We start from the raw sequence: 25,923 nt of genomic DNA, 5'->3' as shown, positions 1-25,923 counted from the left end.
TCCTCATTTTGAGAAGGGGTATTAACACCTAAGGATAGGAGGGTGCAACTGATTGATAATTTTGGAGAAGCTGGTTCTCTGGGTTTCAGGATTTATATGACCTAGGAACCCACTGGGAATTATAGGTTCCAGGGAAGCAAACCTAGTGTATGAAAGCTACATAGTGTCTCAGTTTAAGCTAATAGGTGTGGTGTTGATTGGGGTTTCACAAAACATGGTAACCAGCACTAATTGAAGCTTGCACAAGAATTGCCTGCAGAATAGCCTCTCGACTCCACCCACTCTCTCTTGGCCACTGATGCCTCACCTTATTATGCATTTTTTAAGGCCACTTTTCCTCCCTTTGAAGGTACTGATGATTCCACAGGGCCAGGGCCAAATTCATCCCCAGAAACCATGCCCCACACCACCAGGAAGACATTCACTTCCAAGTGTCATGTCCCAAGCAGGGCGAGGAGGGCAATTACTTTCTTTGCAGAGCTGGGCACAGAGAGACAGGGGTGGTGGTGGTGGGGGGCCCACATCCGGGCAACAAAGAGTAAGTCTCCTTCTTTTTCATACTAAACCACCCATGAAAACCTAATCTAGAAAACAACCCTATCACAGAAAATAAGACTACTCATTACAGATTTCAAGTAAGCCTCGGACTTGTGTAAATGAGGACAAGGAAGTTCCTATATGCACATTCAAGGTCTATTTAAGTATCGCATCATGGAGATGAATAAATATAGAAAAATAATCTAAAACTATGAAATAATTCTATAGCACAGAAGCTGTCCTCTGGGTAATTAAGAGAGTCATTTCCCTCAGGAATAAATTTAGATCAAGGTACAAAACAATTCCAGAAAATGTATCATTCATGTTCTTTTTTTTTTTGCACAGGCAGGCACCAGGAATCAAAGCCGGGTTTCCGGCATGGCAGGTGAGAACTCTGCCACTAAGCCACCATTGCCCACCTTCATTCATATTCTTGATAAAATATAAAAGGATGCTATATCTTTGTGAAACAAGTGAGAATCCAAACCTGCTCCAGCTGTTGGCTGGGGAAACAAGCAGCTCCATAGTCAACATCCGTGGGGGACCCTGCAGGAGGACTCGATCAGCTACCAAGGGTGCTGGGCCTCCAGGCACTGGGGCACTGGGAGCAATTACCTGGCAAGTGCTAGGATGAGCCAGCACAACAGGTTTAGTGTCTGGCGACCTGCCAGGTACCAGGTGCTACAGGTCGGCTGATCCTCTGAGCACTGTTCAGTTCCCCAGTCCCATGACAGGCTCCCTGTCCCGTGCATGCAAGTTTCCCAGCAGCCACTGCAGTCCAGGTGGGGTGGTCCTGGGGGAGGAGGTGTCTCAGAAGCTCCACCTTCTGGTGAGAAGCAGTAAGTGCATACAGGCTAACACTGTTTCCCTAGGTTTTTATTTATTTCCTAATATTCTTTTTTCCCAAATATACTTTTTCTATATATATATTAGTAGTAGTATTAATGTCATTTTTATTCATATAGTTTTTATATATTTACATTTTTATTTTATACATTATATATATATTTATATTAGACTATTTCATTTTACTTGCTTTATTAATATTTTTCTTTTTTCTTAAATTTTCTCTCTTTTTGGTGGGCACAAGTCTGAGTTCATTCCCAGTATATCTTGGGGTATCTCCTTCTTACTTTGGGGCCTACTACTGTTGAGGTGTGTTTTGCTGTTGTTGTTGTTTTATATTTTTATTACATTCTTATTTTATTATTATTTTTTTCTTTGTTTAGGGTGCATAGACTGAATTGAGCCCAGGTCTCCCACCTGGTGGGTGGCCATTCTACCACTGAAGTACCCATGCACTCTGGCCTAGTTTTTAACAAACCCTCAAGTTTAACTATATTCTCTATATGAAACCCAGTCCTTGGTTCGGTGGTAAATAACTGACAAGCAAAGCACCAAAGGAAACCTTCAACACAAAACCAAGTAAATATAGACCTTCAACCAACTAAAAGAAACCAACTTGCAAAATATTATTAATATAATCAAAGACCCTGAACATAAAATTACAAAGCAAGTAAAGATCCAAGCAGAAATGACTTAGCCAAAAGACCAAATCAAAACTCCTTAGGGGACATAGAATATGTAACAACTACTCGAGGGTATTTATAAAGAAATAAAGGAAGTATGAGCCAAGTCCCTTGTGGGATGGGAGAAAAAATAAGAAACTATTAAACTTTACCACTGGGGAAATCCCTGATGCTGTGTCAAACATTAGGGACACCCCAAATCAATAGGCCAAACCTTTGATTTTGAGGCTTACTCTTGTGAAGCTTATGTGCATAAAGGAGAAGCTTACCCTACCTATAGGTATGCCTAATAGTTACTTCTGGAGGACCTCTGTTATTGCTCAGGTGTAGCCTCACTCTAAGCCCAACTCTGCAAGTGAAATCACCGTGCTCCCCGCTACGTGGGACATTATATTCATGGGTGAAAGTCTATCTGGCAGTGTGGGAGGTGACCATCAGGGATAAGTCCAACCCTGGCACTGTGGGATCAACAATGACATCCTGAACAAAAGGGGGAAAAATGTAACTAATGAATTATCAGTGGCTGAGAGAGGTCAAACAGAGTATCAATGGCTGAGAGAGGTCAAACAGAGTCAAAAGGAGGTCACTAGACATTGCTACGTATTGTAACTTGCCAAACCCCAACCAAAACCATTCCAGCCAATACTAAACAACACCTAGGGCAATATATAAGATTCTACAAAGGCTCCAAGTACTAGGGTAACTTCCCAGAAACCTACAACCTCCAGATGGGTCCCTGGACCAGAGAAGTCCTGAAACCTAGAGGGCCTAACCTCTCCAGAGCATCAGCTAGTTCCATCTCCCTACCCCATATTAATGACAGCCCCTCCTAAAAAAGTTAGAATGGCCATAGCCCAAATACCCCTAAAGAGTGGGATAGAAAGATTAAAGGTGATGGTGAAGTTAACAAATGAATATGATTGCTGAATCATTAAACTGATACTTCTTTTAGCCTCCAGTATCTTAGAGCAGTGAGATGTAAAAACGTAAAATTGTGGAATTATAACTCATATCAAACTCTGAAAACTGTTCTACAACTAATTGTTGTGCTTTGAAATTGACTGCTTTTTTGTATGTTATTTTTCACACACACACAAAAAGTTGATTGTGATGATAAAAAAATATTTATTCCTTCTAGCTTCCTATATTCTTGAGCAGCTGGAAGGAAAAATCTGCGAGGATGGTATGGTAGCCCATGACAAATTCTGGGATCTGTTCTGTAACTACCTGTTGAAAAGCGCTTTGAAAACTACTGCTTTTTTCTTTCTTTGCTTTGTATATGTTATATTATACAATGGCTTTTAAGTTAAAAAAAAAAAAAAAAGAAATGAAAGATACCGGGAACACACCAGAAGGTTTCTGTGGCAGGTCTCACAGAAATGAAAGATACAGTGAATAGATCAAATTAGAAATATACTAGAGACAAAAAGAAAGCAGATGTGAAGAAACAAAAGGAAGAATAGTGAGCTAGAAGACAGAACAGTTGAACTAGAGCACACAAAAGAACAAATGGCAAGATGGAAAAACATGGACCTGGATCTTAGGGAAATGGCAGACAACAAGAGGCACACAAATACAAAAATCACTGGTGTACCAGAAGGATAAAAGTAAAGGACTGGGAAAGTTAGTTGAAGGTATAATTGGGAGAAACTTCCCAGCTCTTATAAAAGACACAAATATGGAAATCAAAGAGGCCAACAAACTCCAAATAGAACAAATCTGAATAGGCCCACTGCAAGATACAAGCTAATCAAACTATCAAATGTTGAAGAGAAACAGTCCTGAAAACAGCACAAGAAAAGCTCTCCCCATTTCAAGCAGGAGTCCAATGGGTACTGAATCAAGTCACTCTCCTCTCAGCTATCTAAAATTTCCCCAGTCTCTCTCTCCCTCCCCTTTGAGGACCCAGATCCTTCTTCCTACTGATTCTGTCCCTCTTTTTACCTCTTCTACACTGATCCTCTTCCTGCCTCCAGAGAATCTTCTTTCTCCTGTCTAGCTTTCTATGCCTTCTGAGACATTCCATCTTTTGTAACAGAGGATTCTGGACTAAGAATTCTTACACAAAACAAGGTGTTGCCTTTAACATTCTAGGGAGTCACCTCTGGTTTAGGCCCATAGGAAATGGCAGTGTCTCCCTTGAAAGCCTGAAGTGAGGCTATAGGGTAAAAGAGCCTGTATTAGTTAGGTTCTCTAGAGAAACAGAATCAACAGGGAACACTTGCAAATATAAAATTTATGAAAGTGTCTCATGTGACCATAGGAATGCAGAGTCCAAAATCCACAGGGCAGGCTGCGAAGCCGATGACTCCAATGGATGGCCTGGATGAACTCCACAGGAGAGGCTCACCAGCCAAAGCAGGAATGGAACCTTCTCCTCTGAGTCCTCCTTAAAAGGCTTCCCATGATTGGATTTAGCATCACTAATTGCAGAAGACACTCCCCTTTGGCTGATTACAAATGGAATCAGCTGTGAATGTAGCTGACGTGATCATGACCTAACCCTATGAAATGTCCTCATTGCAACAGACAGGCCAGCGCTTGCCCAATCAGATGAACAGGTACCACAACTTGGCCAAGTTGACACCTGTCCCTAACCATGACAGAGCCCCATCTAGTCTTCTCTCCAGTCTTTCCACCTCTTTGTCCGTTAATGTAGAACAGAGTATCAGCATGTTCTGCTATTAGCCCTCTTAAAGATGTTATCCAGTACGGGAAAAAACATTGGTTGGGGAGAATAGGTTATGTGTGCATTCGAATTCTTAAAAAAGATCAGTGCTATAAGGGATAGATGGAGAGTCACTCCTGGACCTTACAATATATTCATACCTAGACCTAATTGTGTGAATGGCCTTTTCCAGGACATACCCCCTTAAGGGGAGGCTGATTTCTTTGCCAAATGTTCCTTGCCTCTAGCCCAGTCCGGGCAACACCCGGGGCAAGATTTTCTTCCTTAGAGTTTGTGGCAAATCCTTTCCATTCTCTTAAGCAGTAAAAGCACAAACACTTCTAGGAAGACGAGTGGGTAAGCTCAGGAGCACTGGGATGGTACCAGGCCATTCATCTCCTGGGTCTTTGAGGACCCCAGGAATGCATGGAGATAGGAAGTCTGATCCCATGGCACTAAGGGATCAGCACTCAGAATAGCAGGTGGTTGAACCGAGATGCCAGGTACCGGTACTGAAATCTGCCATTTTCCCTTCTCTCTCTTCCTTAGAAATGGATAGTGCTTACTTTCTATTGCAATACTGTCTGGCCACAATATCATCTGGAGGATGGCCAGCATTAGCCCATGAATGGGACAGCCAATTCTCCTTTGTAAAAGGGAGGGAAAGCAGCAAAATATTCAATACATAAAGCCTTTTTATGACTTTCTATCAGAACAAACCCATAACAGGCTCTTACAAACTAGGTTATCTCCAAAAGGGCTGTCAAGAACTTTTTCCTCATAACTGTTTTTCATATAAGAAAGCAAAATATTTTAAATAATCTTCATTCAGTCTTTACTAAAACCCACTGCAGTCAACCCTAGAATGCTTGTTTAGTTTCTCTTACATTGAGGGCAAATATAAGTTTTTCTATTTCCTTTTCCAGAGAAAATGGGAAATGCCAACAGTCAATAGAAGCTTAAAAAAAAAAAAAAGGGCAGGCCACAGTGGCTCTGTGGCAGAGTTCTTGCTTGCCATGCCAGAGACCAAGGTTCAATTCCCGGTGCCTGCCCATGAGACAAAAAAAAAAAAGGGAAAGTACAGCCCTCCAGTGGAACGCAATCATAATCTGTAAATGACAGGGAAAGTTTTTGACAGAGAGAAGTAAAAAATTCCTTATGCCCAAATGTTTAGAAAAGAACGTCTTGATAAACCTCTTTTAAATCCTATTTGCTAAAAGGCATGAGAAAATGTACCATCAAGCCAGTTGATTGTATAAGCTAAAGGAAACCACTCAAGAGAAAAAGGAAAACCCAGCTCTGCTCCAGAGGAAGCTAGTGTTAAGTTCACCAGCTTCTCCTGTATTCTCAGGAAAGTCAAATTTTGCTGGGCATCCATTTCAAGAGCTAGCCTGCCTCTAACATTTGGAAAAAGGTGCAAAAACTCTCCACAGTCCAGCAAACTCCCACTGATGACATATTAGAAACTGCCTTTTACATCTTTAACAATGGAAATGAGGTTGAGAAGGAGAAGGCAAAAAGCAGCAAGCAAAAGACCAGAGAACAGGCTCAGCTGCAGTTAACCAAAACCCTGTCCTGTCAAGGTCAATTAAATCAAGGCTCCAAACCTCAACGGCCTTGCTTCAACTCTAAGTCAAAAAGCCACTGGCAAAAGGGTGCCCAAAACCGCAGAACAATCCTTGACCTCAGGACCACCCACTTGCCTCAGGTGCCACCAACATGGGCTTCATGCCCAGGGACTGCACTGTCTCCGAAGTGGTAATAGGACATCCTCTTAAGCCCTGTCCGTGGCAAGTGAAGAAGAGTGAAGGAGACCCAAGGCCAGGTATGGTCATGTATGGCTCTGCTGACTTCACATCTGACCAACTTAGAGGAGCCCTGGAAGACACTCAACTTGAGCAGCAAAATTATTAATTTCTTAATTGACAGTAGAGCTGCCCCTCTGGGCCTACCTCCACTTAGATTTGCCTAGTTACAGGAGTTGACAGTAAACCCAAAACTAAAACTTTCACTACCCCTCTCCTTTGTAGGCTTGAGAACGTTCTGGTATCCCGTGAATTCCTCACTGCCCCTTAATTTCCACCTCCTTCCTGGGAGGCCACTTTTCACTCCTTGGCGGCCACGTTTTTTGTTTTACAGTTGAGGACATTATTTACTGTAGAGTTCCACCTTACTTCACCACAACTACCTGGCCTTCATATCGGAAAGTGAGCCCCGAACAAAGTATTCACAACATTTTACAATAGACAATATACACATGTAGTGCATGAAATCTTTACAAGAACACATTCTAAAACAAACATTTAGCAGGATTACCTACAAAGCCCGAATTCTCTTATCCCTCAATTACTCGAAGCTACCTGGCTTTTTAACACCTACAATTAAATGCCCTCTTTCCCAGTGTTCCTGTTCATAGGAATCCCTGAATCAATTTTCTCTGTTGTGTAAGGTGCAAATTCATGATGAAGATGTATTCTATATTTATTGAATGTGCTGAAATCCTCTCCATGGTGGAATCTTTTATTGTTGAATATGTGAATACTACCTTCAAAGTGTTTACACATATTCATCATTCATTGAAGGAGTTCATTTGTAATTTTTAAAAACTTTCGCTGATTCGACTAGTGTAATAAACATTAGTATTAAAACTTTACAAAAGCACATTCCAGCCAACTTGTCTTGTTTATGTGTGACTCTCTCCTATCTCCTGTTAGATTTTTAAGTCTATATTGTTTACTTTTCCTACAGTGAAACTCAAATTTGGTTGCCAAAATCCCCAAATCATTCAAATAAATTAAGTTTACACTTCATGACTGTCACTAAACACATTTATATTCCCAGAAGCCTGTGTTTTCCTGAATTTGCCTACGGAAGGCCCTTTTTTCCACAGACAAATACACAGTAGTAATTCAAAGCTATACCTGAATTTCCAACATTTCAGATCACAGAATTTACCCAGATATGAACTTTCCGATGGTAAGATTACATGCTCTCCAACTGAAATCCTTTCCTTTTCTTTCATGCCCAGAAATGTGTCTGTACTTAACACTTTTTTCTTCCACTCTATCACTCTGAATGATTTTATCCCCAAAATGAACTATTTTATTTTTCATATAGGTTCAACTACTTTGATACTGTGAAGGCTTTCTTATTGACTATGATATAAAATCACAGTGAGGGGTGGTACAATGGTGGCTCAGTGCCAGAATTCTCACCTGCCATGCAGAGACCCAGGTTTGATTTCCAAAGCCTGTCCATGACAAAAAAAAAAAAAAAAAAATCATATTGAAAAGATTACTCACCTAGAATGGTTTCATTTACACTAAGTAAATTACAACTCATGAATTAGGACCTCAGACATTCTTATATTCATAAGGTTCTTCTTCCATTTGAGCTCTCTGAGATTTGGCAAGCTCTAAAGAGACATTCTCATCCTGGTGCCATCAAAAGCATTCCCTCCCTCAAGGGTTCTCTTCTGTAATGTGCTGTTATGATTTCCCATATTTGTCACATTTAGATTCCTCTCCAGTATGGGTTCTCCTCTGTTTGGTAAGATTTGATCTGATATTAAAAGCCTTCCCACATGCATTACATCTGTATGGCTACCTTTCAGTGTGGATCTTTTGTGTTGGTCAAGGACTGATCCATAACTGAAGGATTTGCCACACTCACAATTCACGGGTTGCTTCCCACACTGGATGCTTTTATGATTGATAAGACCTGAGTGTGAGATGCATGCTTTCCCACACTCATCACATTCATAGGGTTTTTCACCTTTGTGAATCCTTTTATGCACTGTGAGGCCTGAGCTGTTCCTGAATGCCTTCCACACCAAGGCACAGACAGGGTTTCTCACCAGTGTGGATGATCTCTTATGTTGAGAAAGCAGCGAGTTATATGTATATATATATAAAAAAAAAAAAAAAAGACATCCCGCATTCAACATATTTGAAGGTTTCTCCCCAAGATGGACTCTTTAATGGCTTATTAGAGTTTTACTTGAGAAAAAAGTTTCTCCACACTCATCACATGTATAGGGTGTCTTGCCAGGGTGGGTACTTGAATGGTTAATAAGGTTTGAGTGGGAAATGTAGGCTTTTCTAAATAGGTAACATTCATAGGGCTGCTCTCCAGTATGTACTTTAAGGCCTGAGTTGTTTCTGAAGACTTCTGCACACCTGTCACATTCACAGAGTTTCTCTCTAGTGTGAAGAGAGAAACTCTCTCAATTTTTGTGTTGAGAAAGGAGTGAGGTAGTAATTCAAAGATTTCTCACACACATTTGTAGGGATTCTCCCAAGATCAATTTTTTTGTGGTTTAGAATACGGTATATAATGAAGGCTTTCTCACAGCCATCACACTTACAGGGCTTCTCCCCAGAGAGTACACTTTTATGATTTAAAAGGCTTGAGAGTAAGATGTAGGCTTCCCCACATTCTTCACAATTTGCAAGGTCTCTCCCCGGTGTGGATTAGTTTATGTACTTTAAGACCAGAATTATTTCTGAAGGTTTTTCCATATGCATCACATCCAAATGGCTTCTCCCTGTATGAATCCTTTTAAGTTGTTCAAGGATAAAACTGTAATTGAAGGATTTCTCAAAATAGCTACATTTATAGGGCTTCTCCCCAAGATGGATCCCTTTGTGGTTTTGAAGGCTAAAGCATAACACATATGCTTTACCATGCATATATGGTTTTTCACCAGTATGGATTCTTCTGTGGACATCTAGGCCTGCATAATGTCTGTAAAGGTTTTCCCACACACATCACATTCATGTCTCTCTCCAGTGTAAATGGTTTTATGCTGAAAAAGAAGAAAATTATAATTGAAGGATTTTCCATACTCCTTGCATTCATGGGCTTTCTTGCAAGGGTGAATGCCTTTATAGACTGCAAGGCCTGAGCTATAGTTGTCACAGACATCACACGTAGAAGTTTTCTCTCCCATGTGAATCCTTTTATGCACTATAAAGCCCAAGCTGTTCCTAAAGGTCTTCCCACATTCAGCACATTCATAAGGTCTCTCTCTAGTGTGAATGACTTTATGCTGAATAAGGAGAGAACTATAATTAATAGATTTCTCACACTCATCACATTTATAGGGTTTATCTCCAAAGTGGATGCTTTTATTGTTTAGAAGTGTTCTGCAAGTAATGAAGACCTTCCCACATTCATAGGGCTTCTCACCCATGTGGATCCTTTTGTGATACTCTAAGGTCAGAACTAATACTAAAAGTTTTCCCACATATGTCACATTCTTAGGGCTTCTCCCTCATATGGACCCTTTTCTGGACTCTGAGACCTGAGCTATTCCTAAAGAACTTCCCACACTCACCACATTTATAGAGCTTTTACCCAGTATGTATCCTTTTCTATGTTGGTGCAAAACAGAGATGTAACTGAAGGATTTTCCACACTCATCCCACTTACAGTTTTTCTCACCAGAATGGGTGTTTTTGTGGTTAATATGGCTGAAGTAGGACATGTAGACTTTCCCACATTCCTCACACTTGTACAGCTTCTCTCCAGTATGGATCCGCACGTGGACTCGAAGGCTAGAACTGCTCTGGAAAGTCCCTCCACAGTCATCATTCTCATTGCATTTTCCCCCAGTGTGTACAGTTTTATGTTGAACAAGGTGAGAATTATATTTGAAGAATTTCCCACACTTATCACATTTATGTAATTTCTTAATAGCACTGGTATTCTCCTGTAGACTGGGGTGAGAGTTTCCATTAATGTTCTCCATACATTTGCCTTGTTCACTGCTCTGTTGTTTTACATGGACAGTCTGGTGTGTAACATGTTTTGAGTTCAGATGTAAGCTTTTGTTTGGTGCCTCATCTTCCTGCTTTGTCTTCGATATGTGTCATGTGCTTGGCTTTGCCAATCTTTTACCTGATGCCACTTTTCTCTTCCTTCATTTTTGTTTCCTCGGGCTTTTCCGATTCTCTATCTTGCTATCCCAATCACAAGTTTCACCAAATTTAGATTCCTGCATATGATCCTTGTGAAGACCTTCTATTTTTGGCCACTTAGTTTCTGCCTTTCCAAAGCTGTCTTCAGGTAGCAACTTATCTTCAAATGACAGGGTCCCACTGTCGGCAGGACAAAAACACGGCCAGTGGGGCCGGAAGAGACTGCACCAGCTTCTCCTTGGGGGCTACTTTAAGACTAGTAAACCTGCTAATGTTTATCCCACTGTCTGCCCTTACTAGATCAAGGCCTCTCAGCATTCCAAAGGAAATCCTTAAGCAAACAAACCTGTCTATATGGAATAAAGGCATCCCAGGACAAGCCTGCTGAATAGCTCTGCCTGCATTCAGCTTTCAGTCCTAAATTTATTTTCGTATCCCTCTTAACCCTAACTTTCATATCTAGTTGTTTTTTGTTTTGTTTTTTTGCATGGGCAGGCACCAGGAATCAAACTCTGGTCTCTGGCATGGTAGGCAAGAATTCTGTAACTGAGTCACTGTTGCATCACCCCATACCTAGTTGTTTTTAAATGGCAAAAATTTAAAGACAAAATCCCTGCCCAGTTCACTTAAACAATGATGCCCTGAGAGCTTCAAAATAATCTCTGTACCATTAAGAATGCCTGAGTTGCAGAACTTACTAACCCCCAACTGCCTCAAAGCGCTGCCTTGCAAGGTATTAACTTTGTGAACTAACATACTCCTAACATAAAAGTGAATTTTGTTGTAATCATTACTAACTGAATGAATATAGAAAGTCGAAAAAAGTTGAAAAAAATAAATTTTGTAATCAATTGCTAAGTACAGGCACTGGATAAATGTGAAAAGTTTAAGAAAGTAAGTTTTATTTATAGTCACTGGTGACTGCAAGAGGTTATAAAGAATTTATCAAAAAAAAAAAAGAATTCTGTCATAGTCAATGCTGCTCTCAGTTAAACTACTAGAGAAAACATGGAGAGAGAGGTGTACCTATTCGCTATTGGTAGGGAAACTAAGAGGTGCGGTCCCTTGGAGGGAAGTGTGGTGGTTTCACTGGAGGCTAGGGGTGAGGTCACAGGATCATATGATTCTGAAAATCCATTGCTCAGTACATAGCTGAGGAACTGAGTGTGGGACACAAATGGACATTTGCATACTGGTGTCTATGGTGGCAGTGTTCACAATCCACAATGAATAGAGGCAGCCTAAGGGTACAAGGATTGAGGAATGGAAGGGGGAGCAATGGTGTATACATATAATATACTACTGACTGGCCGCAAGAAGCAATGAAGTTGTGAGGCATGCAACTAGGTGAATGAAGCTGGGGGACAGTATGTTGAGTGAAATGTCAGAAACAGAAAGACAAATATTATCATGCCTCACTCATATGGACTGACTATAATATAAAAACTTGGTGAATGAAGTTGAAAGCATGGGTTATCGGGTTGGGGCCTATCCTAAAGGGTCCTAGATTGTAAGCTCTTACAGCAGTCACAAATATTCACAAGTTGTAACTGTTATTTCTAAACTCTGAGAGTCTTAACTGTTTGTTTATAATATGGTCATTCCCAGAAACTTCGGGTATTTAAGTGACACCTCAGACTCAGAGTTACAGCTCTGAAGCTGTGAAAGTCAGCAGTACCACATACAGGAACTATTTAAAAAGTTCAAACAGGATCTAACTTAGAGTTAAGATATGGATGCTGCTGATTTGGATAGGACTAAGGTAAATCAGAATACAGGGTCAAGGATGATATCGTCCATATTTTAAAACTTCAACTTCTGTGTGAGACCAAAGGGAGAGACGTTTATTTGGTACAAATTTTATATTTTGGGTAGTGCATTTCCTGATTTAACTTGTATGGTCAGTTTAGTTGAATATCATTACATAGAACCTTGAATAGAGTGTGAGATTTTGTTGGTTTGGTCCAGGTTAGTATGATGCCCTGATATTTTCCAGAGTAATTTGGGCAGTACATAAGGAAGCATTTGCAAGGTCCCCTTGGAGCACTGGGGAGAAAGGAGGAAGTATCTGACTTCCCCACATGGAGTATTTCTGATATTCTCGCAAGCAATTGAGACAACTAAGTCAAGAGGCCAAGCCCTCGCTTTTGGGGTTCATCCCTGTAGGACTTACTCCTACAAAGGATAGGCTAGGCCTACTTAAAATTGGGCCTAACAGTCACACCCAGAGAACCACTTTTGTTGCTTGGATGTGGCCTCTCTCTCTAAGGTGATGCAGCAGTGACTCACCACCCACCCCCCCACCCTACATGGGACATGACTCCCAGTGGTGTAAATCTCCCTGGCAATGTGGGACAGAAATCTTGGGATGAGTTGGGACCCAGCATCAAAGGATTGAGAGAATCTTCTTGATCAAAAAGGGGAAGAGAGAAATAAGATAAAGTTTCAATGGTTGAGAGATTTCAAACAGATTTAATAGGTTATCCTGGAGGTTAGTCTTATGCTTTAGATAGATATTCTTTTTTGGATTATGGTATATTAGAGTGAAGTACCTGAAACTGTTTAGCTGTGTTCCAGTAGCCTTGATTCTTGCTGATAATTGTATAATGATATGGCTTTTACAATGTGACTGTGTGATTGTGAAAACCTTTTGTGTCTGATGCTCCTTTTACCTAGCGTATGGACAGATAAGTTAGAAAATATGGATGGAGAATGAACAAAAAATAGGGGGACAAAGGTTAAAATAAATCGGTAGATGGAAATGCTAGCCGTCAATGAGGGGGGTGGGTAAGGAGTATGGTATGTATGAATTTTTTTTTTCTTTTTATTTCTTTTTCTGGAGTGATGCCAATGTTCTGAAAAATGATCACGGTTATGAATACACAACTATGTGAAGACATTGTGAGCCACTGATTGTAAACCATGCATGCAACGATTGTATATTAAAATTTATCAACAAAAATATCTTTTAATGTATTTAAGAAGTATTCAATAATTAAAAGAAATTTTCTACCCTTCTGTTAGATAAATTCGCATGGGTGAAATGTTATTCATATATTTAGAAATTGTTTAAAACAACTGTCAAATGTTTTTATTTTTAAAAGTAGCTTCATTCAAAATGTTTATAAATAATTAAGGTTTAAACTGTAAACTCTTTGTAGCAGTCACATTTACTCCTGAGCTTTAACTGTTATTTCTAAATTCTGAAATGTTTCACTCTTTGTGTAACCTAGTAATTCTCTAAAAAACTTTAAAGTATCTATGTGACACCTAAAACTCAAAATTAGTTATCCAGCTCCAAAGTCAGCATTACTCAATACATCAACCACTAAAAAGTTGTAAATTTTCTATAGCACACTATCTAATTTAACCTGTCTGGTATTTGCAAAGGTCCTTGAAGGACTAAAGGAAAAGTAAAACTACTAAAACTTCCCTACAAGGGGAATCCTTGCTAGGGGCTCTCAATTTAACAATCCAAACTAGAGGGAAGCCAAAATCGACTCCCAGAGACTTTTAGCTCAGAAGGCAAAATTACCTGCCCTCATCTGATCTCTGAAACTAAAAAAAAGGGAAAAGGCCATGTCTATGCCTTCCTAGTCCTGCATGTTCACCAGCAGTGTAGAAAGAGTGAGACTTTCTCTCAAACACCATAAAAAAATCCTCAATTTCTTAAATGCTGCGCTCCTGCCAACTGTAATTGGCAGGAGCTGTAATTCACTCTACCTTAGCCATTAAAAAATAGTAACATCTCTTGAGAGAATAACCAAGCCAACAAGGTAGCTAAAGCCTTTATCCAATCAATCAAGCCCCTTCTAAGCTTCATTCCCGCATCTCTTAACTTAGCATATGTGCTTAATTCAGAACAAGCTGTCCAGCTAAAATTCACTCTTAAACCTAAAAGATGGTCATTGTCTCCCCCCTTTCCAGTCTCACTTGGCTAATGTTTCCCCTCTAGCCCTGCACTTTTATCCTTTTGCTATCGATCGGCCCCTGCATCTTTAAGCTTTCCAGCAAGTTTCTTTCTTCCAGACCAGGAGCCTTTCACACCAAACCAATGCTGACAGGAAGATTCTCAACCATTCCAACTGCCCCTCTGGATTCCTCCTATCTCTTTTGTTAAAAGCATGAGATAAGAGCTCAGACGAGATAGCCAGAAAATTCTATGCTCCATCAGGCAGGGCATATACCTCCTGACAAGCCACAAGCAGCTACAGAAGACAGACACTCATCCCTCAGTACCCCTTAAGGGGCAACCCCTATGTGGGACAAGACTCTCAGGGATAAGCCTGGCCCTGGCACCATGGGATCAACATGCCTTCTTGACCAAAAGGTAGAAAAGAATTATAACAAATAAGGCATCAGTGGCTGAGAGTTCAAATAGAGTCGAGAAGCTACTCTGGAGACTACTCTTATGCAAGCTTCAGCTAGATATTGCTACTTATGGTTTGCCAAATCACAACCAAAACCATTCCTATGAACCCTAAAGAACACCTAGAACTTCATCTGAGATTCTACAAAGGTTCCATGCATATGATTACTTTTCAGAAACCTACAATCTTCGATGGGTTCCTGGGCCAGGTAAGTCCTGAAACCCAAACAGACCAGCCTCTCCAGAGTGCCAACTAGTTCCATACCCCTATCTCCTATTATCAACAGCCCTTTCCAACATGAAAAAGTTAGAATGGGCATGGTCCAAATACCCACAAAGATTGGAAGAAAAAACAAAACAGATGGTAGAGTTATAAAGAAAAGAAGGGATTTAACAAATGAGTATGACTCGTATACTGATATTTCTTTTAGTCTCCAGTGTCTTGGAGCAGCTAGAAGGAAAAACCTAAAATTGTGAAATTGTAACCCATACCACACTCTGAAATCTGTTCTACAACTAATGATCACAAAGTGCTTTGAAATTTATTACTTTTTTGTATATGTTATTTTTCATACATACACAAAAAAAGATTAAGGGGCAAGAACCCTCTAAGGGGGAAGTTGGGGCAGGCTAGAACAGAGACCTGAAATGGGAGAGAAACCCTTGAACAAGGATAGTTAATCAAGGTCAAAGAAACCCCTGTCCTTAAAGACATCCTGCCAGGGTCAACCCACTTATGGGAAACACCCGGCAGCAACAGACCCATCTGGAGCCAAACAGTCCCCCAACTGAGTGAGTCATCTATGAAGAAGGATGACACCTACCAACCCACCCAAATGTACTATCTACCACCAGGCACCCCTTTGGAGAAAAGGGACGGGAAGAGAAAGCCCCAAGCAAAGAAGGGGGGAGGGGGAAGAAGTAAAGAACACCATATCTAAAGATCTAAAGGGAAGTACAAAAACAATGCTTCAAAGAATATATTGAGAATATCAATAAAGAGATAGAAATTACAAAAAAAGAACCAAATATTAGTTCTGGAGCGGCAAAGTACAACACTAAAATGAAAAATTCACTTAAGAGGCTCAATAGCAGATTTGAATTGCCAGAAAAACAAATCAGTGAACTTGAAGGCAGGCTGATTTAGATAATTCAATCTGAGGAACAGAAAGAAAAAAAAGGAGAAAAAATGAATAGCACTCCTAGAACCTCTGTGACACTATCAACTGTTCTAACATATATGGAAGAGTTCCAAAAAGAGAGAAGAAAAAGTATATTTGAAGAAACAATGGTAAAGAACTTCCAAAATTTAATTAAAAACATTAACTTACCCATCTAAGAAACTCAATGAACTTCAGGTAAGATAAATTAAAATTTACACTGTGACACATTATGGTCAAACTGTCAAAAGACAAAGACACAATCTTAAAAGTGTAAAGAAAGAAGTGATTCCTTAGGTTCAAGGGATCCTTAACACCTGATTTCTCATCAGAACTATGTAGGCCAGAAGAAGGATGAAATTTATAAACTGTCTAGAGACTATCAATCAAGAATTCAGCAAAAGAGCTTACAAAAATGATAGAGAAATTAAGGTATCCCTAGATAAATAAAAATAGAGAATATGTTACTAGCAGACCTGCCCTTCAAGAAGCACTAAAGAGAATCCTTTGGGTTGAAATGAAAGGAAAATGTAACGTGGTTTTTTTTTCTTTTTAAAATATCTAAGGAATGAAGTCGTCAGGTATGCAAAATGTGAACAAACCCTGAGGACTTGAGTTAAGTCAGAAATGAAACGACAGATAGTGTATGGTTTACTAATAGGAACTAACTACAATGAGCAAAGTATGAAAGTTAAATTAGGGAGCACAGATTATCAGGAGATGAAGAGGGCAGAGACTGGGTTAACTGATACTTAACAAGTACAGAATGTTCAATAAGGTTGTTTGTAAAGGTCCGTTAACGGATAGCATAATATGTGACAGTAGCACAATACTATAAGAGCAATTAACGAAGCTGAATATGAGTATGGTTGAAAGAGGAAGGCTAGAGTTCTGTATGTCACCAGAAGGAAAGCTAAAGGACAAAAACTGGGACTGTATGACTTACCGAAACCTACAGTAGACAATGATGGTGGTTAATTATATAAATAAAAGAATGTTCTTACATGAACTAGAACAAACGTACATCACCATTACAAGGTGTTAGTAAGAGGGTGGTATATGGAAATTTACAATTAATGTAAACTAAGGTCTACAGTAAACAGTAACATTGCAATATTCTGACATTAATGGTAACAAAGGCACTATACCAGATGTTAGTGATGGGGGATGGAAGGAATATGCGATTTTTTTCTTCAGAATAACTGAGAATATTCTGATATTAATTATAGTGATGATTGCATAACTATGTGATTATATCAAGAGCCAATGATTGTACACTTATAGGATGGACTGTATGGTGTGTGAAAAAACTTGAAAAAAATAAATAAAAATAGTGTGTGGGGGATATGGGGTATGGAAGGTTTTGGGTTTTCTTTTTTATTTTATTTTTTTGAGTAATTAGTGTATTCTAAAATGAATGCACAGCTATGTAATGATACCATGAGCCAATGATTATATACTTTGGATGGATTACACGGTGTGTGAATATCTCTCAACAAAATTGTACTAAAAAATCTCTAACTTTAAAGACAAGCACAAAATGCAGTTAAGTATAAAACTGTGTTGATAGGCCTATAATGTATAAAGATGTAACTTGTATAGCAATAACAGCACAAGAGTGGGGAGGGAAATGGAGCTATATAGAAACAAAGTTTTTGTTTACTACTGACATTAAGTTGGTATCAATCCAAATGAAATTATTATAAATTCATTTGTTTTTGAAATTGTTATAAATACAATTACCATAAGTGGTCATCTTAATCTCTAGGTAAACTACCCCCTCAAAAAATATCTCAAAAAACTACAGAAGTGTTAAATATCGGGAACATACGGGTTCGGCTGGGTACCAACTCCAAGGATCTCCCCTCCAGACACACCCATGGTGCGGTTCACGTTCTAGAGTGATATCACTCACTGCTCAAATTGGGCACACCCATCCCCAACGCACTCCTGCATGCCAGCAGCACAAAGCCAAGGACACCATGGGGCCAGCGCCATCACCCATGCTGAGGGCCAACTGATCCTACAGCACCAGCAGGACCCCAGGCCAAACTCCTGTCAAACCCAGTTCTAAAACTCAGACCATTCCCATCAAAGACAGAGGTGGACAGCTTTCTCCTGAGCAAGGAGAACCAGCCTAAAAACATCCAAACACCCACTAAGAAGGAACATCAGAAAGCCTGGGCCTTGAACCTGAATGGTATTGATGTGGAAGAAGCCAAAAACCTTCAGCACAGTGGAAAACCCCAGAATGTCCGCTGAGGATTACCAGAAGAGACTAAAGGTACTTTATAGCTAGAAGGCCATGCCTGGCTCCAGCCGAAAGACTTGCCAATACATTCCTTCCCTGTCAGACCGCATCCTAGATGCCCCTGAAATTCAGAATGACTACTACCTGAACCTTGTGGATTGGAGCTGTGGGAATGTACTGGCTGTGGAACTGAACAACACTGTACACCTGAGGAGTGCTAGCTCTGGTGGCATACTGCAGCTGCTGCAAATGGAGTACCCTGAGGAATATGTATCTTCCATGGCCTGGATCAAAGAGATCCAGGCTGTAGGCACCAGCAGTGCCAAAGTGCAGCTACGGGATGTGCAACAGCAGAAACAGCTTTGAAACATGACTAGTCACTCTGACCGAGCAGGCTCTCTTTGTTGGAAAAGCTATATTCCGTCCAGTGGCTCATGCTCCGGTCACATCCCCCACCATGATGTCTGGGTAGCAGAACATGAGGTGGCCACATAGAGTGGCCACAGCCAAGAAGTGTGTGGACTCTGTTGGACTCCAGAGAGATGACATTTGGCTAATGGTGGCAACGATAACTTGGTCAATGTGTGGCCTAGTGCTGCTGGAGAAGGTGGCTAGGCTCCCCTGCAGACATTCACCAAACATCAAGGGGCTGTCAAGGCTGTAGCTTGGTGTCCCTGGCAGTCCAATGTCTTAGCAATGGGAGTGGGCACCAATGATCAACATTTGTATCTGGAATGTCTGCTCTGGGGCCTGTCTGGGTGCTATGGATGCCTATTCTCATGTACGCTCCATCCTCTGGTCTCCCCACTACAAAGAGCTCATCTCTGGACATGGCTTCGCTCAGAACCAACTCATTATTGGGAAGTACCCAACCATGGCCAAGGTGGCTGAGCTCAAAGGCCACACAGCCCGTGTCTTGAGTCTGACCATGAGCTGAGATGGGGCCACTGTGATAACAGCAGCAGATGAGACCCTGAGGCTATGGTACTGCTTTGGGCTGGACCCTGAATGGCAGTAGGAGCAGAAGGCCAGTGCAGCCAAAAGCAGCTTCATCCACCAAGGCATCTGTTGAGTACTAACGCATCCTCTGTTTTTGTTTGTTTTTATTTTCTAACAAAGTCATGTCTCCCATATGGAAAAAAAACTACAGTAAAAGAAATAAGGGGATTAAAATGGTATGCTAGAAAATATCTATTTAATACAAAAGAAGGCATTAATGGCAGAACAGAGGAACAAAAAAGATGCAAGACATAAGAAAACAAATACCAAGATGATGGATTTAAACTCTATTTTATCAATAATTACATGAAGTATAAATGGATTAAATATTTCAATCCAAAGACAGAAAATGGCAGAATGGATTTTTTTAAAAAGATTCAACTTTATCTTCTAGAGACACGAATGTTCATAACAGCATTATTCATACTAGTCAAAGTGAAAACAATGCAAATGCCCAAAATCTGATGGATAAACAATATGTGGAATATCCATTCAATGGAATACTATTTAGCCATAAAAGGGAATGAAGTACTGATGATACATGCTATAACCAGATGAACCTTGAAAACATTATGCTAAGTGAAAGAATTAAGACAGAAAAGACTACATATCTTATTCATTATATGAAATGTCCAGAAAACAAATCCACAGAGACAAACAAGTATATTAACAGCTGTCAGAGGCAAATGAGAGAGGGAAATAAGGAATGACTGCAAACAAGTAAGGGGTTTCTTTTCGAGAGATGAAAAAGTTCAGGACTTAATTAAAAGTGATGGTTGCACAACTTAATATACTAAAAATTGATGAATTGTGTATTTTAATAGAGTAAATTTGACAGAATGTGATTATATCTCAATTAAAAATAAATTCAGTGAATTAAGATAGATGTGTGCATTTTACTGAAATTGAGAGCATTTTCACAAGAAAAAACAAAATACTGAACTCTAGAAAACGATATTAATGCCTAATATATTAGGTTAAAAGTATACTGATAATCCGTAATTTATCTTGAACGACATCAAATAAAGATGAATTGATGGTTAATGGGATAGACGTGGTCAACAACTGTCAATGGTAGAATGTAGATGTACGGCTAAGGGGATACTCATTCAAGAATTTCAATTTTTTTCATGTGTTAGGAAAAGTTCACAATAAAATGTTGGGGAAAAGAATGGTGCTCAGAAACAATCAGATCCAAAAAAAAAAGAAACACTCAAATCTAGATTGTGGACCATTCTACAAGGAAACTAGCTTGAACTCTACCAAAAAAAAAAAAAGACGTCAAAAAGATAAGAAAGGTGGAGAACTGTTGTAGAATAAGAAGACAGAATAGACATGATTGAAAAACTCTGAAAAAGGACAAATATAATAGATATTATTGCATCAAAAAATTTCTTGTTCTTGGGTGTGATAGGGGTATTATGGCTATTTATAAGAATAACCTTATTCTCTGGAAATACAAGCTGCAGTATTTAGGAGTGAGATGTGTCATCTGCAACCTACTTTCAAAGGAGTCAGGAAAAGAGGTAGTGCGTATGTGCATGTGTGTGTGTGTGTACATAAACAAATGTGGCAAAATATTAACTGATGAATCTATGTGAAAGTTCTAGTACTGTAATTCAACTTATTCATTGGTTTGACATTTTTCAAAATAAGAAAGGTGAAGAGAGGGATTAGTATTCTGGTGAAAAAGAGTTATGAAGAATACTGCCAAATTAGGCAAACATGTCATAATTTCAGAATCTTTGTCTCTGCTAGTGTTCCTTCTACTTGGAACACTATTTCCTCAGATCTTCCTCTGGCTATTTCCTATTATTCTTTTCTGCATGGGCAGGCACCAGGAACCAAACCCAGGTCTCCGGCATGGCAGGCGAGTACTCTGCCTGCTGAGCTACCGTGGCCTGCCCAATATTCTTTTTTTAATGGAATGCTTCATGATTTGTGTGTCATCCTTGCACACGGGCTATGATAATCTTCTCTGTTTCATTCCAACTTAATATATGTGCAGTCAAAGCAAACATTAGCTGCTTTCTCTTAAAAGCATTCAAGCCTCAAATGTAACCTCCTCAGAGAGGACCTCTTCTCCAATTCTTCTTAGCTAAAAAAGAGTCCCATTAGCTCTACCTTATATCCCTATTTTTATTTCACAACAATAACCAGTAATGAAATTGAACGTATTTTTTGTGTGTTTATTCCTGTTTCCCTCTCCACTAGAATATAAGCTACAGGCAAATACTATTTGTCTGCTGTTTTGTCCTTTTAGACAATCCTTTCTTTTCTTCCATAGCCTGTTTCCTATGATATCCATCCTTGTATAAACAAGAAACATATAGGTTTTTACCAGAAATTAAGACAAAATTTTCCTAACATCAGCATTAAGTTTAAAAGTTTGTACTGTGCTGAGATTTAGAGAAAAATTAGTCTATATTTCATGAATCCAGTTAAGAGTTTTATTTTTAAAAATCATAGGCTCAGGCGGGACGATGGTGGCTCAGTGGCACAATTTTTGCCTGCCATGCCAGAGACTCAGGTTCGATTCCCAGTGTCTGCCCATGCAAAAAAAAAAAAAAAAAATCATAGGTGCTTCTTCACTTCTTTCCACTCATCTACTATATTTAACCTTTTCCTGATTTTTCAGTTCTATTTATCATTTGTTCTTCTTTCTTTCTCTTCTACCTAGTATTTTCTATCTTATGTTAAATCTTATCCTTAGACTATAAAGACAGTATTCTTCGACTCTCCTATGACTGTTTTATAAATCTTTAGAAGTAGCATGTGCTCATGAAATAGTGAAAAATAAAATGGCTCTTGAAGTCTGACATCAGGAATGAGTAATAGTAAATGTCAGCTATTATTGGTTAATTGCTTAGCATATGTCAGGCTCTGTCCTAAGGATTTTACATGTGTTAACTCGCAAGGTCTTCACAAAACCTTGAGGCATTATCTACATTTTAAAGATAAAGAAATTGAGACACAGAGAAGTAAAATAACTTGTCCAATGTCACAAAACTAGTAAGTGGCAAGGCTAGGAGTCAAACCAGAACAAAGATTCCACAGCCCTTGTTCTTTATTATATTGTCTCTCAACATGACTCCATAAGTCATTACAAATTCAAAGATAATGCTAAGAGAATCGAAATTTCAGAAATGAGAAGGCAAACGTGCTAATTATACTAACCTTAATACATCATTAAGATTGATTCTTAAATGTGGCTGACATCCTTAGAGCAAAGAGCAAAACAGGGTTATGATCAAAACCCAACAAGAACACCAACAGATTCTTCCAAAGTATACTATTATCCGAAGTATACAACACAGCTAAACATATCAAAAGACTACTGGGTCATCCTTCTTATCAGAATTCAGCTACAATCCCAAGGACATAAGTCTCTATCTCTTGACAACTTCTAGCATATTTCATTTCACTTATAACATTGTCCCTCAGTGTACTTTCTATAAGCATATTCTGACATATTCTGTTATTAATGTTTCCTGACACAGGGCCCACAAAGAAGTAAGCTAGTGACTTCCACAGAAATAAGTGCAGTTCTTTATACTTTCGGTACGTGTCATCAGGTGATTTCTAAAGCCTATTTAAAACCACTGTACTACTTTAGTAGCTACACAGCTTTCATCAAATTTTAATAAGGAAAGGAGTAGTAGTTCCAGGGTATGCAGTAAAACTTCTACAGACTTTAGGAAATACAAAAGAACTGTTCAAAGTATGTATTGATCATAAAAAAAAATTCTACAATATAAAAATTTAAGGATGTTCATATTATCAAACACTCTCATATAACACATGTATTTAAAGGCATTTTAGAGTTTTTATCTTTATTAAAATATACAACTGCCCATAAAAAACAGTGAATAAGGTTTTCTAACCTTTCAAAGTCACCTTGCCTTGTAAACTTTGACAACCTATACACAGCCCAGTTGTTAAGCTGTTTAGAGGTCATTCCTCTTCCATTATCCACCACTGCAACAGCAGGTTTTCCTTGTGCTTCATCAAAAAGCTTTGAAAAAAAATAAATTTTAAAAAGACAGGTAAAGTTAAATTGATGTTAAAAACATGACAATTTAAATATGGAAAAAGTGATTCTATTGGTTCATTCACACATTGCTTGCAGAAGTCTGAATTAATACAACTTTGTGAAAAGAATTTCAACTATATGTATCAAAAGCCTTAGAATTCTGCATATCCTTTTAACCCAAAAATTACATTTCTCAGAATTTAGCTTAAGGAAATAATCCATGGACAAAGACCTATAAGTATGTTCATCATGACAAACTGCTTACAATGGCAAAAATATAGAAAAAATTTTAATGTTCCACAATAGAAGACAAATTACTAATTTGTGTAATTATCCGATAAACTACTCTACAGCAATGGAACACGATAATGCAAGGTACTAATGATATAGAAAATGGTTACAATGTATTGTTAAGGGAAAGCACATGATTACAAGAAATAAACTTACAGAATGATCACCCAATTGCATACATATACGCACTGAAAAAAATTTTTATAAATGAAGATAATTTTTTCTACACTGAGTTTATTTTTAGTTTCTAATTTTTCTCCAACAAACTTTTAAATTCTTTTATAATATTATTTCCTTACCAATTTGATCTGTATTCTTCTAATACCAGTGTTTCGAGAAGTAGCAGATAATGAATTGTCAATTAATTCTGCAAGAGCAAATGCTGGAAGAGATTAAGAAAACATTACTACTTAACTTTTTACTCCCAAATACTTCATAGAAAAGTTCAAAGTAGAAGAAATTCTTAAGTACCTTAAGCCATCACTTTTATTTTCCAAAGAGCTAGAATTAAAGTACTATCCTGATCCTAATTATTATCTCATACGTAATAAAGGCATCATCACCAATCGCCACCAGCATAAAAAAGTAGTCATCAACCAATATTTGTAGGGCACTATACAGCATGAGTCAGCCAGCCATGATTCCTAGCTTCAAGGAGTTTATAATCTAAAGACAGACATACTGACTTAAGAGACAAACAAAAGACCAAAACCATAAAATCATCAAATAGTCTGTGGTATGTAATTACATCATGCATAATCCAAACTTAGTGGTAAGGGGCAAATAATGAAGCAACTATAAAAGGCCAATTTCAATATAGAATTCTTATGACTGAAAAGAAACATGACTAGTAGAACATGTCTGCTTAAAATGACAGACCTGCTACCAATTTCCTACCACACAATCACCTTGATTTTCCAATTGTTACTGGTTCATCACTGTTATTAATATTCTTTCTTCAAGATCACTATTCAAACTACTTCCCACTTTCATTTCCTTCATTATTAAAGAAGGGTAACTCACCAAATTTATGTCTCTTCCTTCCACTGAAGCTTAACTACCTAAAGCTAACTTAACCTACCTAAATCTAACTAATCCAGAAAGTAGCATTCCAGCAAGCACTTCCACTCACCCTAAAAACTTACAGGACAGCAATGTTTATAATTGTTTTGTCAGAACACAGGTATTACAAATCAGACATAAGGAGAAGGGTATCAGATATGAGTTACAGGAAGCTGGCTAATAACTCTAGAAAATGTAAAGGGACATTGTAGAAAACAGGAGGATAGCCAATCAAGAGAAATTCAGCATGAAGAAATGAGTACAAACTAGTATTTGATTAGATTAAAAAAAGAAAAGGAAAAAGAAATCCAAGATGGTCTGAAAAACAGGACAAATGGTCATATTTTGCATAAAAGGAAAATTTAAAGGGGAAGAAAGAAAAATTCAGTTTTGGATACAATGCTACATATCAAGCTAAATGAGAAGAGATGCTCCAGAGGGAAATGGAGCAGATACCACATAGTGGGACAATAAAGTCAGCCAGAGATACATATTTTTGCTTTACTGACAGAGATATAATAGTTAAATCTGAGATCTGTTCACTAAGAGGAAAGGATAAAAAGAAAAAAAATCAGCATGTCTTGAAAAACAGTCTACCAGATGGTAAAGAACTAGAAACAGCACCTAAGGCAAAGGAAACAGAAGTAGGAAAATAGTACAGAGTTATAAATATCAAAGCAAGGGTTTAGAGACTGAGAGTCTCTGCTTATTCCTATAACGACTGACTGGGAAGAAAACTAGTACAATCAATCTAGCATGAAAAGAAACAGCAAATAATATTAAAGTCATAGCGGGAACATAATCGCAAGTTTAAATAGGATGATCAAGGCATAAGCTTTGTTGAGAAGGAAACAAACAATTGAATGAGGTAAAGGAATAGAGAAGGGACTATTTGGGTGAAGAGCAATCCAGGCAAGACGCTTAAGCTAGGAAAAGGCAGGTATTTGTAGAACAGTAAGAAGGCAAATGTGCTGTAGCTGAGCAAACAAGCAAGGAGAAGACTAGTGGAAATATTGTCAGAAACATACAAAAGCAAAGCTGCTGAAACCTTGTAAATAGTTGTAAAAACTTTGGCTTTTACTTTAAGCAAAAGAAGGCATGAA

At 38.7% G+C, this 25,923-nt stretch overlaps 1 protein-coding gene, 1 non-coding gene and 2 pseudogenes across 5 annotated transcripts in view; 1 reads left to right on the top strand and 3 right to left on the bottom strand.

The window, feature by feature from the left end:
• SMCHD1 (structural maintenance of chromosomes flexible hinge domain containing 1) overlaps nucleotides 1-25,923 on the bottom strand; it is a 211,088-nt gene that overhangs the window by 148,340 nt on the left and 36,825 nt on the right. For all 4 annotated transcript variants that reach the window (XM_077135872.1, XM_077135873.1, XM_077135875.1 and 1 more), the window contains 2 exons: nucleotides 24,058-24,140; nucleotides 23,319-23,449 (listed from right to left, as the gene is read on the bottom strand). In XM_077135872.1, coding sequence (XP_076991987.1) covers nucleotides 23,319-23,449; nucleotides 24,058-24,140 — 214 coding nt within the window. The remainder of the gene's footprint in view (nucleotides 1-23,318; nucleotides 23,450-24,057; nucleotides 24,141-25,923) is intronic.
• On the bottom strand, nucleotides 8,026-23,312 carry LOC143662281 (uncharacterized; annotated as a pseudogene).
• On the top strand, nucleotides 18,099-19,507 carry LOC143662767 (cell division cycle protein 20 homolog pseudogene; annotated as a pseudogene).
• On the bottom strand, nucleotides 21,351-21,453 carry LOC143662829 (U6 spliceosomal RNA). Its single transcript, XR_013165602.1, has one exon. It is a non-coding gene; the product is annotated as a U6 spliceosomal RNA (small nuclear RNA).

The sequence above is a fragment of the Tamandua tetradactyla genome, chromosome 18 (assembly GCF_023851605.1).
Source record: "Tamandua tetradactyla isolate mTamTet1 chromosome 18, mTamTet1.pri, whole genome shotgun sequence".
Lineage (NCBI taxonomy): Eukaryota > Metazoa > Chordata > Mammalia > Pilosa > Myrmecophagidae > Tamandua > Tamandua tetradactyla.
The sequence above is the reverse complement of the archived record's forward strand: the minus strand, read 5'-3'. Positions and strand labels throughout refer to the sequence as shown.